Source organism: Arvicanthis niloticus, chromosome 4, assembly GCF_011762505.2.
Source record: "Arvicanthis niloticus isolate mArvNil1 chromosome 4, mArvNil1.pat.X, whole genome shotgun sequence".
NCBI classification, from domain to species: domain Eukaryota; kingdom Metazoa; phylum Chordata; class Mammalia; order Rodentia; family Muridae; genus Arvicanthis; species Arvicanthis niloticus.
In genome coordinates, this window is record NC_047661.1 from 82,816,456 (window position 1) to 82,833,838 (window position 17,383).

The window sequence follows — 17,383 nt, forward strand, 5'->3', positions numbered from 1 at the left end:
AACGACCTGTGCGCCTGCGCCGAGAAGAGAATGGGTGGGGGAAGGGCGTCCTAAGGTTGGTCCCGCCTGCGCTCGGCGCTCGGCGCGACCGAGGAAGCAGCTCAGTCTGTTTCAGAGCGACGGGGCGGGATTTCCGCAGGAAGCTGCCTGGGGTGTTGTGTGATGGCCTCGGCTGCTAGAACTGGATCCTAGGGAGGAGGCTGTGCTAGGTTTTTGGCCTTTCGCTGGTCGAGTATAGCATACGTAACTGGGCCCAGAGAAAGTTGAGATCTGCTGGGCAGAGCGAACGGCCTGCAGGTCTCGGGGCCGAGGGGTGAAGTACGTGCTCCGCCTTGGGGGTGGGCACGGCAAAGTGACAGTTCGCCTTTAGTGTTTTCACTGACTACATTTCCTTTATTTAGGCTCTCACATCGAAATTAGAAGGAGCCCACGAGTTCCCTCCGGATCTGTAGAAACTGTCCCGTGACTGTTGGCGAAGATGCCATACCTTGGCTCTGAGGACGTGGTGAAGGAACTGAAGAAGGCTCTGTGTAACCCTCATATTCAGGCTGATAGGCTGCGCTACCGGAATGTCATCCAGCGAGTTATTAGGTATCACCACCAACCTACCATAGAATTCTAACTCCTACCCCCATCTCCCCCCTTCCCTGCCCACTGTTAATCCTCTTCGGGGCTCTCTACCTGCAATCACTCTGAAAAAGTTAATGACACTTCATACAGGGCAGTCTTTTCTTTTGGCCTTGAGGCTGCATTTTTGGATTGTCATCTTAGTCTCCCGTGTGGAACATCGCACCCAGTTGAGAGGTTTCCTTCATGCCACGGGCTTTAGCAACTGCTGCTGACTACTGGTTCAGTGACTTACATAGTACATTTTTTTTTTTTCTAGATTCAGACCTGTATACTATCTCTGCTTGCTTGGCATTTCTACTTGGATAGTTCATCAAAGATATAACCAAAATAATACCATCATTTTTCTCCTCTTAAACCTTCTATTGCTTGTATTTGTGTTTCAAATGTCACCAGGCACCCTACTAAACATGCTAGTCAACCTTGAAGACATTGTAAACTGTCAGGTGGTAGGAAAAAATCAAAATATCGATTCCTTGTTATTAAAGCTGTAGTGTTGACTCAAGCTGTCATTACCAAAGCCTGTTGTGGTAGTTTACTAATAAGTAGCCTCATCTCCTCCCTTCAGTTAGGATTTTTTTTTCTGTTATATATGTTTGAACACGTAACTAATCTATAGTTGTAGCTCAAAAATGTAGGTAGAACACAAAAGTCCCTTGGGGTGCCTTTTTTAAAAAGTGTGATCCAGGGATCAATTCTGGTTTTGTTTGATTGTTTGTTTTGTTTTTCGAGACAGGGTTTCTCTGTGTAGCCCTGGCTGTCCTGGAACTCACTCTGTAGACCAGGCTGGCCTGGAACTCAGAAATCCGCCTGCCTCTGCCTCCCAAGTGCCACCACTGCCTGGCCAGGGATCAATTCTGATTTCCTTAGGATAGGATAGAATCCAGGAACTGTATTTTAAACAAACATCTCAGCTGATTGTAGTAGTTTGGTTCTACAACATTGAAAACAATAATCAGTGGAATGAAATCTAAACTTTTTATCGTGTCACCCAAGGAACAAAAAGAATGTTCATTTCTTGCTCATGCCTCATATCATTAACTGGGTTACATTTGCCTAGTGAAGTGATCATACAGCTAAAGTATTCTGTGAAGAAGCATTTTCTGACTTCCATAGTGGCACGTGGATGTGGGTCTTCTTGGTCTGTGTTTTGTGCATTACTTAAGTACTTACACTGGATTTTTTTTTTTTTTTAAGTCAGTGATGTTCTTAGCTGGCTTCTTATCTGATCTTGAGCTCCTAAATGTCTGAATCTGTACCTACTCTGTTTTTATGGGTTTTTATTTTGTTTTGTTTTGTTTTGTTTTGAGACAGTCCTAGCTATCCTTGGAACTCACTGTGTAGACCAGGATGGCTTTGAACTAAGAGATCTATGTGCCTATGTCTCCTAAGTGCTAGAATTAAAGGTGTGGGTCACCATGCCCAGCTTTTTTTTTTTTTTTTTTTATGTTTATGAGCATTTTGCCTGTGTATATAAATGTACCACAAGTATGCCTTGTACCTGGTGTCTGTGTATGTTAGAAGGTAGCATCAGATCTCCTGGAGCTATAGTTACCAATGGTTGTGAACTACCATGTGGGTGCTGGGAATAGAACCGAGAAGAGCAACAAAACACTTCTTAACCATTGAACTGTCTCTCTAGCATCATCTTATAGATGATGTCCCCATATCATATCTCTGGAATGTTAAAGTTGAGTGTGCCATTGCCATATCATCTCATTGGAATGTACCAAGGATTTACCAGTGTGAATATAGAGCAACATATAGAGCAACAGTTGCAGGACCATATTAGGATGTTTTGTGTAATGTAATAGACAAAGTATACCCAACTGTATTTCTCTAAAAGCTCATAGTTTAGTTAGATAGCCAGAACATATGTAAATAAAACTCTTCTTACAGATCGGGAATTGTGTATTTTACTTCTCTCTGCTTTGTATATTTGTTACAGGCACATGACTCAGGGCTTGGACATGTCTGATGTTTTCATGGAAATGGTGAAGGCCAGTGCCACTGTAGATATTGTTCAAAAAAAGTTGGTTTATCTCTATATGGGCACATATGCACCTTTAAAACCAGATCTAGCGCTCTTGGCCATCAATACACTCTGCAAAGACTGCTCAGACCCCAACCCAATGGTGAGAGGACTGGCACTACGGAGCATGTGTAGCCTCAGGTGAGGGCTTTGCTACCCTGGTCTTCAGTGGCTGATGAATATAAAAGGCTGTAGAGCAGATTTGTAGTGGGGACAGCTTAAATTCCTGAATACTAAAGAAAGTATTGTTCTACTTTGAACTCGGATTTTCAGCCATTACTTTGGCTTTCCAAATTCTGTTTCATGGTTTTCTTAAAGGTGATTTTCCTTTATCTTGGTTAAAGATGTTTAATGAGTCATTACTGTAACAATTTGTGCTGGGCGTGATGCATTATTCCAAATGAAAAGTCAAATTGTACCTTATTAAATTTGATAGAGGCTTTCTTCAATTTCTTGTAATCTAGTAGATATACATTCAATCATGAACTATTAAATCATATTTAAACTAAACCTCTGATGATTGAAGAAGAACTTAATTTTGTCAAACCCAGTATCTCTAGATCTGGCTGACTCCAGAATGTGTTTCTTAGGATGCCTGGTGTGCAGGAGTATATCCAACAGCCTGTTGTTAACGGTCTGCGGGATAAAGCTTCATATGTCAGAAGAGTGGCAGTCCTTGGCTGTGCCAAGATGCATAATCTTCACGGAGACTCTGAAGTGGGTAAGATCATCTACCATGCTCAATATTTATTTGTATCTCTATTATGTATATAATTTTGGAAAAAAACTACATTGCTTAGTAGAAAATAATAATAATGTATCTGCACTACTTTGCATGTTTCTAAATAGGATGCATGCATGTTTGTTTTATTTTGGGATCCTATTTTCAGTTTTTGAAAGAAGTTTACTTCTTGATTTTTACATTCCCTCTCATATCCAAAATGATGTTAGTTGGTACTGCCTTTGTTGTTTCTTTTAGCAGAGATGTAGCTTTGTCTGGCCAGAGCTGTTACTCTGGTCTATCACTATGACTCAAGGTTTTCTTTATCTGTAATCTTTGATCTTTGTTTTAGATGGTGCTGTAGTCAATGAGTTATACAGTCTTCTGCGTGACCAGGATCCAATTGTGGTTGTGAACTGTCTGAGGTCTCTAGAGGAAATTTTAAAACAGGAAGGAGGTGTTGTCATTAATAAGCCCATTGCCCACCATCTCTTAAATAGGTTTGGATGCTCTTTTTTTTTTTTTTTTAATGAGATATGAATCATGGTAGGATTTTTGTTGATGTATTAAACCAAGCCTTCCTTTATTATTGTGTATGATGGAGTGGTGGTGATGTGGATTTGGGTTTACATGTGCTTAAGTGTAAAGGTCAGTAGACAACTTAGAGGAGTTGGTTCTCTCCTTCCACTTTTAAGTGGGTTCTTGAAATAGAAATCAAATTGTTAAGCTTACACAGCAAGCAGTTTTACTCACTGAACCATCAGAAGTAACTTCAAATTTACCACAATTATCAATTGCCTTATATTTCACTGAATTTTTTTCATCTGCTTTACCTTTTCTTGATATGTAAACATAGTAGAAACGTGCTGAGAAGATACATTTGTTCTGCAGTACCTATTGTGTCCCCCAAGCTAAGCCAGTTATCTTAAAATTTAGAAAATCTGGGGTCTTGGGGAGGTGGCTCAGAGGTTAAGAGTACTTGCTGCTCTTCAGAGGAGGAACCGATTTCAGTTCTCACCATCCATGTGATGACACACAACTGCCTGTGACTCCAGTTTTGGGAGATCTAATACTTCTCTTCTGGCCTCCTAGGTTACTGGATATGCACATAGTACACTTAAATGTAGGTAAAATAAACACATAAAATAAAAATAAGTAAATCTTGGAGAAAATATATTAAGCCTACAGCTAAAGGTAAAATATAGTTTAGCAGTAAGTACTTGATAGCATGTATGAGACCTGGGTTCATTCTCCAGTACTAGAAATAACTAATGTAGAGACGTTATATCTGATTTATATTAATCATATCTTTAGTTTTAAATAGGTACCCACTTGTGCCTTGTCTTGGAATTTCTTTTTAATATTAATTTTCTATTTTTAATTTGTGTGTGTGTGTGTGTGTGTGTTTGTAGATATGTGCACATAGCACGTGCTCCCAAAGGCCAGAGGGGTTGCATCCTCCTGGAGTGGAAGTTATAGGTGGTTGCCAACCCCCTGATATGGTTAGTTGCTAGGGATGAAACTCAGATTCTGTGGAAGAGTAGTACATGCTCTTTCTTGCTTCATAGAATTATTTTGTGTACACGAGTGCACATGTGTGCATGCATGTGTTCATGCGTGTTCCGTGTAACATGGGCCATGGCATATGTGTGGAAGTCTTTTGCTAATCATTTCTGTAAGCTCTGGAGATTGAACTCAGGTCAACAGACTTAATGGCAAATGCTCTTGTCACCAAGTCATCTCTAGAGTTTTTGTTGTGGAATGTAAAGCCCATTTTTTAAATTTTTAAAATTTTTAAAATTTTACGTTTTTTAAATGTAAAAAAATTGTGATCATGGCATAATCTATTCTTAAGAATTGCCTCCCTCTTTGGTTATGATTTGTTTCATAGCAGTTGTTTGTAGAATGTTTCATTTGGTATTAAAATAGTGCTTTTGTCTTGATTTTGGACAGAATGTCAAAACTGGACCAATGGGGCCAGGCTGAAGTCCTGAACTTTCTGCTTCGTTACCAACCCCGAAGTGAGGAGGAACTGTTTGACATTCTCAATCTGCTGGACAGCTATCTCAAGAGCAGTAGCACTGGTGTGGTGATGGGAGCCACCAAACTCTTTCTCGTTTTGGCAAAAAAGTTCCCCCACGTACAAACTGATGTGCTTGTACGAGTCAAGGGACCCTTACTGGCTGCCTGTTCTTCAGAGAGCCGTGAGCTGTGTTTTGCTGCTCTCTGCCATGTCCGCCAGGTCTTACGTAGTTTGCCAGGTCACTTTAGCAGTCACTACAAAAAGTTTTTTTGCTCTTACTCGGAACCCCACTATATCAAGCTACAGAAGGTGGAGGTGCTGTGTGAGCTGGTGAACGATGAGAACGTGCAGCAGGTGCTGGAAGAGCTGCGTGGATACTGCACTGATGTGTCTGCTGACTTTGCACAGACTGCCATCTTTGCCATAGGTACGTACCTGATTCTTTTGTTCCTTAGGACATCAGGTCAGCCAGCCACAGAGCGTAGCCAGGGAATCCATAGAAGACAGTAGTAAATGAATCTTGCTCAAAGATGAAGCATCATGCTCGGGCTGATTCATGTCCTGAGTCAGTGATTGTATGCATAGGAAAATAGTGGCTCTGTTTTAACCAAGGTAGACAGTATAGATAATTTGAACAGCAAACAGCAATACTTAAGACTTATGCTGTGTTTGTGTTACCTTCTCTCCAGAGTGTTTTCATATATATCATCTTAGGTCCTGTAAGGCAGTAATAGTGACTATTTTAAAGATGAAGAAACTTAGCTACAGAAAGATTTATTAAGTGGCCAAAAGAACATATAGTTTCCAAACTGAGTGGGACTCAGCTGTCTTGACTAAAAGTTCTTTGCTTCTACTACAGGCTGTGTATAGTGCTAAGTATAGACCAACATAGAGTAATCCCTTCATTTTAGAGACGTCTGACTGCTCATTTTGGAACTTAAAAGGCTAGAAATATTCAAAATGTGAAAATGGCTGGCACACTGAGATTGAGAGGGCTAAGACTAACTGACAAGGATGAGGAATCCTCATAAATTACTATGGACAAAGACAGGAAAAGTTCTTAAACTTGGAAGATTGTTATCAGGTATCTGCAGCAGGAGATTCCTGTTCTGGTGTGTTGCCTCCAGAAGAGTGTCTCAGTGCATTCAAAAGGGTGCATTAGTCAAACATGCTCTGTGCCTGTGATTGCAGCACCCAAGAGACTGAAGCAGGAAAATCCCAAGTCCAAGGCCACTCTAGGTGATGCAACAAGACCCTGTCTCAAACAAACAGACCAAAAACCTGCATCCCATACTTTTCTCAAAACTGAGAAATACTTTCAGCCTTCTGCTATGAGAATTGTTTTTCCCCCAGGAAGTTTCTTTTGGTCAGTTGAAAAAAAATTGGATTTATTTTAAACATTATTCCCTGTGCAGCAGATTTAGATTCTTTCTTAATTGTAATTTGTGATTTTTTAAAAAAGATATCTATGGTCAATGTATTAGTTATTTTTCTTGTTCCTGTGACCACAATACTTGATTAGAAGCTACTTAAGGAGAGAAGAGTTTATGTTGGCTTACAGTGGGACGGGATACAGTCTGTCATGGCAGGAGTGTGAAACAGCTGTCACATTGCATCTTCAGTCAGGAGAAGGGAAGGATGAATGCCTGTGCTAAGCTCACTTTTTCCTTTTTTTTTCATTCTGAGATTCCAAAACCACATGATAGTGCCTTCCACATTCAGGATGGGTCCCCTCTTTTCAGATAAAGCTTTGTGGAAACACTCTTACAGACATACCTAGAATTGTGTTTCCATGATGGTAGTAAATTCAGTCAAGTAAAATAGATATCTTTGTCTTTTTAATTTGTTATTCTTCCCCAGTCCCCATACCCACAAAATAGGGTTTCTTTGTGTAGCTCTGGCTGTCCTGGAACTAACTACCTCTGTAGACCAGGCTGGCCTTGAACTCACAGATATCTGTCTGTCTCTGCATCACAACTGCTAGGATTTAAAGTGTACATCACCACCACTCAGCTGTTACTCATTTATTTTATTAATTTAAAAAAAATTATTTATTTTATGTATATAAGCACACTGTCGTTGACACACCAGAAAAGAGCATGGGATCCCATTACAGATGGTTGTGAGCCACCATGTGGTTGCTGGGAATTGAACTCAGAACCTCTGGAAGAGCAGTCAGTGCTCTTAACCTCTGAGGCACCTCTCCAGCCCATTATTCATTTTTAAAACATAGTTTTGCTATTTTAGTCCAGACTAGCCTCTAACTTGCGATCCTCCTGCTGCAGTCAATGCTGGAATTACAGGTATGCAACTTTGTATTTGACTAATGGGGAATGATTTTAGAGTGACATGCTAGAATTTTACCTTTCCTTCCTCTGTAGGTAGCATTGCCAAGACTTACACAGACCAATGTGTGCAGATTCTAACAGAGTTGCTGGGGCTTCGACAGGAACATATCACTACAGGTACTGCTGCCTGCCTAGGATTTTTTTTCTTTCTTTCCTTCCTTCTTTTCTTCCTTCCTTTGTTCCTTCTTCCTTCCTTTTTCTTTTCTTTTTTTTTCTGTTTTTTAAAAAAATATTATTTATTTATTTTTTTTTATATGAGTACACTGTAGCTGTCTTCAGACACACCAGAAAAGGGCATCAGATCCCATTACAGATATTTGTGAGCCACCATGTGGTTGCTGGGAATTGAACTCAGGACCTCTGGAAGAGCAGTCATCTCTCCAGCCCTTTTTTCTGTTTTTTTGTTTTGTTTTGTTTTGTTTTGTTTTTTGTAGTACCTAGCTAACAGTAGTTGTTTAAAGAAATCTTTTTGTAAAATGAATTTCACATATATAGGCTTAAATATGTCCTTGCATCATCATCTCAGAGAAGCGTGGGCTCTATAGATTTAAAGGGAAGACTTCTGGCTGCTAGGAGTGATGAGAGGCTGTGCTGTAGGTAATGAAGTCGCTAGGAAGCTCAGCTGGCTTATCTTCCCCTTTGCTTCATCCAGCTTCCAAGGCTGGGCTTATGTGAGGCAAGGAAGGCTAGTACAGTGCAAAATGTAGGAATGCCCTAAACTCAGGCTTATGTGGATGCCAGTACTGTGTTCAGTGTCTGTCGGCAACTCCACCCACAGTTGTCCACAGCATTATATTTACAAAATGCTTCTGTGTTTATTTACCTTCATGTCAATTTGGTATGTGTAAAATTAAGTATATTGTTCTTTTTTCAATTAATTAATAAATAACCCCCTCCAAAACCTGTTTTACAGAAATTTAGTCAGAAATCTAACTGAATACATGACTCTTCCTAAGATTCTTTTCTGCACGGAGTCTCTAATCTTGTTCTCTTGTGTCCTGGGCTGTGTTATAGTGGTGGTGCAGACTTTCCGAGACCTGGTCTGGTTATGCCCTCAGTGTACTGAAGCTGTGTGTCAGGCCCTGCCCGGCTGTGAGGAGAACATTCAAGACAGTGAGGTAGAATCTAACTCTTTTTACTTCTAATCATAGAAGGGATTACAGGACCCTGCTTCTGAAATGGAGTCTGTCTTTGGATTTGTGGTGCTAAGGATCAGACTTTTGCTAGGTAAACACTTACACAACCGAGCTCTTCTCTAGCCTGAAATGGAACCGAATTGCTCTGTTTAAAATCCTGACTCAGAGTAGGAACTCAGGCTTGCTTATGTCTCAAGTTTTTTGGGACATACATAGCACATAAGTTATAGAAAGAAGACTTATCTATAGTTTCAATTCCAGATTCTTTGATACCACTATCCTCTTGAATAATTATGAGTCAGATTCACACCATAGAATTTTTTGTTGGTGATAGTTCTTTTGTTAATTTTTGAGATAGGTGAAGTGGGTTTGGCCTAAGGCTGCTTGTGTTATAAAGTTAATTTTGGTCCCCAAAACTGCTTACACAGTGTCTGTACTGAAGACCCTGCCCCCAGTTGGTTCTGATTGGCAAATAAAGATTGTAGCAGCCAATGGCTGGGCAGGACAAACAGAGCTGAGACTTTTAGGATTCCGGGCTTGGGAGAGAGAAGAGAGGAAGAAGCAGAATCACCATGAGAGGGGTGTAGAGCGGACCAATCATGTAAAAATTCGGGAAGTGGCTTTAGTGTCCACTTCCACATTGGGTCTGGGGTAGCAGAGATGAAATACAGATTTTAAGGATGTTAACTCCGGCACACACCTTTTTTCACAGAGACCATGTCCTCTTTTTGGGCAGCCACATACTAAGTAAACATCTATTATTTTCTTATTCCTAGGGGAAACAGGCACTTATTTGGTTACTTGGGGTCCATGGGGAAAAAATCCCCAATGCTCCTTATGTGTTGGAGGACTTTGTAGAAAATGTGAAGTCAGAGACATTTCCTGCTGTTAAGATGGAGCTGCTGACTGCACTGATGCGCCTTTTCCTCTCACGCCCTGCTGAGTGCCAGGACATGCTGGGACGGCTGCTGCATTACTGCATAGGTGGGTTTAGAGGATAATGCTTGCTGAGATCCATGCTGACAGCTCTCACAGCTCTCATTGTTTGCTGAGTTCTGTTTGGGACTTAAGAAGAAAATGATACTTTCTTTTTTTTTTTTTTTTTTTTTTTTTTGTCCTCTTATGGTTGGCACAGAGGTTGGAAGAGACTAGGGTGTTTTACTCAATAAAACTCAATGAGGTTTAACTCAATCCATTGTTTTCTCTCAGAGGAAGAAAAGGATATGGCTGTTCGAGACCGGGGTCTCTTCTATTATCGCCTCCTGTTAGTTGGCATTGATAAAGTTAAGCAGATCCTATGTAGTCCTAAGTCTGACCCATCTCTTGGACTTTTGGAGGATCAGCCAGAACGACCGGTGAATAGCTGGGCTTCAGACTTCAATACACTGGCGCCAGTGTATGGCAAAGCCCACTGGGCAACTATTTCTAAATGCCAGAAGGTAGAGCGTCATCGCCTTGAGCTTCCCCACAATGCATCCTTTGCAACATCAGGTAAAAATAATGTTTACCTTACATCTTGTCATGGTAAAGCTTTCCACTGCTCCTTGCTGTGACTGGTGGAAAGTAAAATTTTGTAGTTAAATTTCAGACTGTTGCCTAAATTTGAATCCTTTGTTGGCATGAAGGGAGTTCATCATTGTTTATATAAGCCATTTATCTGAAGACAGAAGTCACAGTATAAATGTGTTTCATTTTTGATGTTTATAAGATAGCCAATATGGCATTGAGCTGGCTATGTGCCCAAGAATTCTCTTACTTGAGTCTCTTGCTTTCAATACCCTCCACCCTGAGTGCTGGGAGTATTTTGAAATGTGAAATTAAAATGCTGATAAAGAGCATCTCTTGTAAAATCTTTCTCACTCTTTTAGGACACTTGATTTCTGAAGAGAACAAAGAAGGAACACAAGAACCTCCTGATTCTGAAGCTCTCATGCTAGTCCCCAATCTCCAGCTTACTGCTGAGTATTTTGAGAAAACATGGCTTAGCCTCAAAGTTACTTACCAGCAGGTGTTTCCTTGGCAGGGAGAAGTCCAGCCCGACACTCTACAAATGGCTCTAAAAGTAGTGAACATTCAGACCATCGCAATGAGCAGGGCTGGGGCACAGCCCTGGAAAGCCTACCTCAGTGCCCAGGATGATACTGGTGCTCTCTTCTTAACTGAATTGCTACTGAAGCCTGAGAACTCAGAGATGCAAATCTCTGTGAAGCAGAATGAGGCGAGGACTGAAACCCTGCATGGTTTTGTATCTGTCCTGGAAACTGTGATTGGAACAGTTGGAGACATAAAATCTTAACAGAGTGTTGCTGCTTGCCTTGGGTGAGATGAAAAGCTGTCAGAGTTCCTTTATTGTCTTAAAAAGCTGCTTGAAGCCCTTGTATCAACGCTCTTATGTTTACCCAAAGTCGCCTACCTTGTTCCTTTCAAGCCTGTCAGGCATTGATCCCATTTTAACAGGAGAATGTATACTGTAGTATTGGGTAGTATTGGTAGGAGATAAGGATGGGGTGAGGATAGGCTGGGGACATTTCTCTGATCACTTTAGGGGTTGTAATATTTATTAAATATGCCTGGCATTTGTAGAAGTTGGTAGCTGTTGTCATTTTTGAGTCTTTTTCTTGAGCAAACTGTTCTTGCATTTCAAGGCATGATTTTTAGGTTAGGCTCCAAAAGCCCCTTGTGGCATCTAAAGTACCTTTTCAGTGTCATGACTCACACTCCTGAAGCACTGTATGCTGACAAAGTGGTGTACCAAAGAAGAAAACAGATAACTGGTCTGTCTGCGGTTCTCTGAGTGCTCTTTCACACCCAGGCCCTAACATCTGTCTCTTGACTAGAACAGTTCCTCACTCTCATGCCTTAACACATAGTGTGTTTTTCTTAGTTGTGAGCTCTTTTAGGATGTTTTCTTGTGACACTCACTTCCTTCATTCGGATCTTTATTCAAGCTGTCAAAGCTGCCATGCAGAGGCTGAGGCCCCAGGTTCGATCTACTCCATAACATACAATGGTGTATAGTGGGACATACCTGTAATCCTAGTGCTCAGGAGGAAGTGGAAGCAGGGTGATTAGAAGTTCAAGGTCAGTATCAGCTACAATAAGGTGTTTGAGACCAGGTTGGGATACATAGGATGCTGTCGAGAAAAAAAGGGGCCTGATAAGATGATTTAGCAGGTAAGGTGCTCGCTGCCAAGCTTGTGTCCCTGAGTTGGATACCACTGACTCACACTGAAGGAGAGAACCAACTTCTACATGTTATTCTCATATCCTTCCACATGTGTGCCATGGATGTTCACAAAGTATGTTCTACTCCATGCAATAAATAAATTTTAAAAAGTTGTTTTTAAATGGTCTGGCATGATGGCTTAGTGGGTAAAGCAGCTAAAACCAAGCCTGATGACCTGAAATCAATTCCCAGGAGAGAATTGGCTCCCAAAGGTGGTTGTCTGACCTCCACTCACCTGCCATGTCAAGTGTGTGTGCACCCTTTCCCAAATAAATACTAACTGTAAGAAAACAAATTAAAGTTGCTAGGCATACTTCTGGCGGTTCTACTGCCATCGTTTCTCAGTTCTTATTTATGCTTGACTGTATTTTATACAGTGATATTTTAATGCCATAATACAGCAGAAAGACAGCAAGCTAGAAGACCAAACTATCCAGAAAGGGGACCATGAAACATCAGTTAATTGCACACAGACAGATGTCCAGAGTATAAGGGCTGACACATTAGCATCAGAGTTGCTTTTAATTTCTTACTACATTAGGTGTGTGTGTGTGTGTGCACGCCCCCCACCCCGAGCACACCATGGCACTGTGTGAAGGTCAGAGGACAATTTGCCTATGGGTTCTGGGTATCTTCAGTAATCTGGGTATCTTTAGTAATCTGGGTATCTTCAATAATCTGGGTATCTTTAGTAATCGCCTTTGACCATTCAGTCATCTCTCCAGCCTTGCCATCAGAGTTTAATTTGTAAAAGAAATGTACATGTAGTTCCATGGATGACCTGAAGTGATATGTACAGGGTCTTACAGGAGGTTAGTCAAGAATTTCATATGGCAGATTTTCCATGTGAAAGCAGAGAACATAAAATTGAGTTTAAGGCATATCTTTAAAGGCTTTTGATAGCATTTCACATTTAATTAATTAGTAGTACTTATACTACTGTTTTGAGTTTTTTGAGATAAGGCCTTATTGTATAGCCCTGGCTGTCCTGAAACTTGTTATGTAGACCATTCTGGTCTCAAACTCAAAAAGATCCTCCTGCCTCTGCCTCATACATGCTGGGATTAAAGGCTTATGCCATCCATCATGTCTGGTTAAATTATCTTCATAGATAATTTCTCACTCAAGATTTCTCTCAACTAGGTTCTTCATAGAGTGAAGAGTAAGTAGCATTGAGTTGTTTAATAAGAAAGAGCCTATGTTTTGGGAATTGTTCATTCAGGAGTCTTCCCAGCTGAATAAATTTAAGGGCATTGAAGGAATGAAGGTCTTGTTTTCCTTATGTCTTTACAATACATTCACCATAATATTTCTTAGTGAATATTGTTGAATGAATAGCTATAAGTAGACTGAATTAGAATTAATAGTAATTAGTACTAGTAATTAATTATTAATTAAAAAGTAATTAGAAGAATTAGGTCTTCTTTAAGATATTTATTTTGTGCATATATGGATGTGTGTGTGAGTGCCAGAGTATGCATTTAAAAGTTAAGACAACTCATTTCTTTTTCTTTTTTTTTTTTTTTTTTTTGGTTTTTCGAGACAGGGTTTCTCTGTGTAGCCCTGGCTGTCCTGGAACTCACTCTGTAGACCAGGCTGGCCTCGAACTCAGAAATCCACCTGCCTCTGCCTCCAAAGTGCTGGGATTAAAGGCGTGCGCCACCACCGCCCGGCGACAACTCATTTCTTGCTTTCTGCTATGTGGGTAACAAGAATTGAATTCAGAACATCACAACCCCTTTGGTAGTCAAATGACCTCTTCACAGGGGTCACCTAAGACCATTGGAAAACCCAGATATTTACATTATGACTCATAACAGTAGCAAAATTAGAGTTATGAAGCAATGAAATAATTTTATGGTTGGGAGTCACCACAACATGATGAACTGTATTAAAGGTTTGCAACATTAGGAAGGTTGAGAACCACCACTGTCATGAGACGGGCTTTGAGGAGACTGATCTTGGTTGTTATGGTTAGAGAGTGGCAAAATAAAGGAAAAACCAAATGTCAGTGAAAGCATTATAGCCTCCTTGTTTTCCAGTACAAAATGGGAGGATGAAATTAGGACTGCAAGGATGAAGGGAAGTGGGCTTCAGGGAAGGGCTTCAGCGGGGCTTCAGCGGGTTTGCATTGAGTGGCCAATGGAGTAAATAAGGCATTAAATATAGTCCACAATATCCCTGAGACTCTATACTCTGTTTCTATGGCCTTAGAATATTGATTATACAAGATGATGCAAAGAAGTTGAGATTACATTCCAAAGATAGCATTTACCCATAAGTATATCAGCAGTGAAATGGAAAGGAGGTTGGCTTACTATTGTGAGAAAAGCTTGAGCCTGAGGTAAGACAGACTTTAATTTTTATTAATTAGTGTGTGTGTGTGTAAGTGCATATGCATATTTGTGCATATCTGTGTAGGTCAGTAGTCAATATTAGATGTCTTCCTCCCTTGTTCTCCACCTTAGTGTTTTAAAACAAGTCTCATAGAACCTAGAGCTTACTGATTCATCTAAACTGATTGGCCAGCAAGCCATAGTGAAAACCTTTGTCTCTGCCTCTCCGGTGCTAGAATGACAGGTGCATGCCATGCCCAGCATGTTATATCTGTGCTAGGGATTCAGACTCAGGTTCTCATGGTTGTGTAGCAGGTAATTTATAGTCTGAGTTGGCTCTCCAGACTGAGACCTAATTTCAATTTTTTTTTAACCTACGGTTTTATTTTTATTTTATATACATTAGTGTTTTGCCTGCATATCTGTCTGTGTGAGGGTATTGGTTCCCCTGGAATTGGAGTTACAGACAGTTGTGAGCGGCCATGTGGTGCTGGGAATTGAACCCACGCCCTGTAGAATAGTAGCCAGTGCTCTTATCTGCTGAGCCATTTCTGTGACATCTCAAATTTCTATTCTGCTATTTTTATTTGGAGGATTTATTAATTTATGAACTCCAGTTCCAGAAGATCTGACATCCTCATCCTCTAGCCTCCTCAGGCACTGGACATGTACATGGTACAGACATATGTGCAGGCAAAATACTCATGTACATAAAAATAATAAAAAGATTAACATTTATATATGTCTGTGCATCATGTTTATACAGGACCTGTGGAAATCAGAAGAGAGTGTCTGATCCTCTGGAGCTGGAATTATAGATGACTGTTGGCTAGGAGTTCTGGGAACTGGCACTGAGTCCTCTGAATTTTTTATTTTTATTTTTATTTTTTTCGAGTCAGGGTTTCTCTGTGTAGCCCTGGCTGTCCTGGAACTCACTCTGTAGACCAGGCTGGCCTTGAACTCAGAAATCTGCCTGCCTCTGCCTCCCAAGTGCTGGGATTAAAGGAGTGCGCCACCACTGCTGAGTCCTCTATAAGAGTAAAAAGTACTCTTAACTGCTGAGCCATCTGTTCAAACACAGACCTGATTTAAAATTTATATTCTAGCCCAGCTATGGTAGCGCTTGACTTTAACCCAGCACTAAAGAGTTCTGTCTGCAGAGGGAGTTCTAGGACAGCCAGGGCTACACAGAAAAATTTAGTCTCAAAAAATAAAAAAACAAAACCAAAAGAACTCTGCCATTTCTAATGTGTGAACTTGTTTTGGGGGTTTGTTTGTTTGTTTGTTTTAATACTAGCTGTGTTACTGTACATTTTCAATTTTATTTATTTATTTTATGTATATGATGAATACACTGTAGCTATCTTCAGACAGACCAGAAAAGGGCATCAGATTCTATTACAGATGGTTGTGAGTCACCATGTGGTTGCTGGGAATTGAACTCAGGACCTTTGGAAGAGCAGTCAGTGCTCTTAACTGCTGAGCCATCTCTCCAGCCCCATTTTTTTCTTTTAAAAACAGATTTATTTTTATTTACTGACTATGAATGTTCTGCCTGGATTTATGTATGTGCAATGCATGTGTGCTTGGTGCCTGTGGAAACAAGAAGAGGGTGCCAGAACACCTAGAACTGGATTGTAAACCACCAAGTGGGTGATGGGACCTGAATGTGTATCCTCAAGAGCAACAAGTGCTTCTAACTGCTGAGCTACCTCTCCAGCCTCCAGATTTGTACTTAGCACTTTTCAGGGAATATGTCATAAATGTATTCAATAGAATTCTCACATTTTTAGTGGCTGGCTCTATGTGAAGAGAATTCTGTCCTAGAATTCGCCCTGAAGGTATACCTGTGCTCATGCTATTGCTCTTCCTTCCCTTTCCCATTTCCTCTCCCTCTCTGTTAAGTAGAGGAGTCAGAACAAAGTTCCTTTAGTACAGTCAACTTTGTATTCTAATTTATTAATACATTTAACATACGAAAAAGTTCAAACAGTAAGTTAGTTTTTCCTTAGGTGGAAACATTAGACCCACAATGCACTTGTAACTTCATTTCATATCCATACTCCACATATCAAAGCCAACATGATTCACTGATTCAGATACTGAAGCCAAACCAAGAGGGATTATCTGATGTTAAAGGTATGGAAACAACTTAATGGTAACTGACTGTCCTGGGTACTTTTTGTCAACCTGACACAAACTCGTCATCTGGGATGAGGTAGCTTCAACAGAGGAATGACTCCATCATTGGCCTGTGGGCATGTCTGTGGGTTGTTTCCTTGATTAATGATTGGCGTGGGAGGGCCTAACCCAGTGTGGGACGTTGAGAATACCAGGTGCATTCCTAACATCCCCAATCCAGAGTGGAACATTTGTTACAATTGCTGAATTTAGCAAAAGTCCAGTTACTTAAATTCCTCCTTTCTTTTCATGACTAATTAGCTCATCGTTTTAAGGCTGTATAATATCTTTAGATGTATTGAGGCCGATCTATCCATTCTTCCACTGAAACGTCCATAAACAGGGCTGGGGGTTTAACTCAGTTGGTAGTGTGCTTGTTTAGTGTGCATGAAATTCTGGTTGGCTTTCTACCAATAAACCAGAGATGGTAGACACAATTCTGGCATTTGGGGCTGTGGAGTCAGTAGGATAAAAGTAAGGTAATTGTTGGTTACATAGTATCTTAGAGGCCAGCCAGGCTACATGAGAACCTACCTCAAAAATAAGCAAAGCTTTCATAAACATCCACAAGCAGGTTTTTGTATGTAAATTTTCAATTCTTTAGATTAAAGCTAAGGAGTGCAATTTCTGTATTACATAATAACACAAATGCTATAGCTTTCTTTTTTCTTCTTAAAGAAACTGCCAAACTCTTCCAAAGTGTCTGTACTATATCCCATTCACACAAGGAGTAAATGAGAGTCTGTCACTTTA

At 40.5% G+C, this 17,383-nt stretch overlaps 1 protein-coding gene across 2 annotated transcripts; it reads left to right on the top strand.

The window, feature by feature from the left end:
* The first annotated feature begins 58 nt into the window (after window positions 1-58).
* On the top strand, window positions 59-11,476 carry Ap4b1 (adaptor related protein complex 4 subunit beta 1). 2 transcript variants are annotated; one of them, XM_034500417.2, is made up of 11 exons: window positions 59-318; window positions 402-591; window positions 2,576-2,800; window positions 3,250-3,380; window positions 3,733-3,880; window positions 5,334-5,830; window positions 7,785-7,868; window positions 8,766-8,869; window positions 9,664-9,871; window positions 10,097-10,378; window positions 10,756-11,476. In XM_034500417.2, the coding sequence occupies exons 2-11, from the start codon at window positions 479-481 to the stop codon at window positions 11,181-11,183; spliced, it is 2,220 nt and encodes a 739-aa protein (XP_034356308.1). In that variant the 5' UTR covers window positions 59-318; window positions 402-478; the 3' UTR covers window positions 11,184-11,476. The 2 variants fall into 2 exon arrangements, with proteins under 2 accessions (XP_034356308.1, XP_076789163.1); XM_076933048.1 differs by lacking the exon at window positions 3,733-3,880 and having other exon boundaries at window positions 91-318.
* Window positions 11,477-17,383: the final 5,907 nt, after the last annotated feature.

Bases quoted from the DNA above. Each gene is read 5' to 3' on its own strand.
- Ap4b1 (XM_034500417.2), top strand. From the start codon at position 479: ATGCCATACCTTGGCTCTGAGGACGTGGTGAAGGAACTGAAGAAGGCT. The intron at 3,381-3,732 runs GTAAGATCATCT...TCTTTGTTTTAG, and splicing joins TCACGGAGACTCTGAAGTGG to ATGGTGCTGTAGTCAATGAG. The intron at 7,869-8,765 runs GTACTGCTGCCT...GCTGTGTTATAG, and splicing joins ACAGGAACATATCACTACAG to TGGTGGTGCAGACTTTCCGA.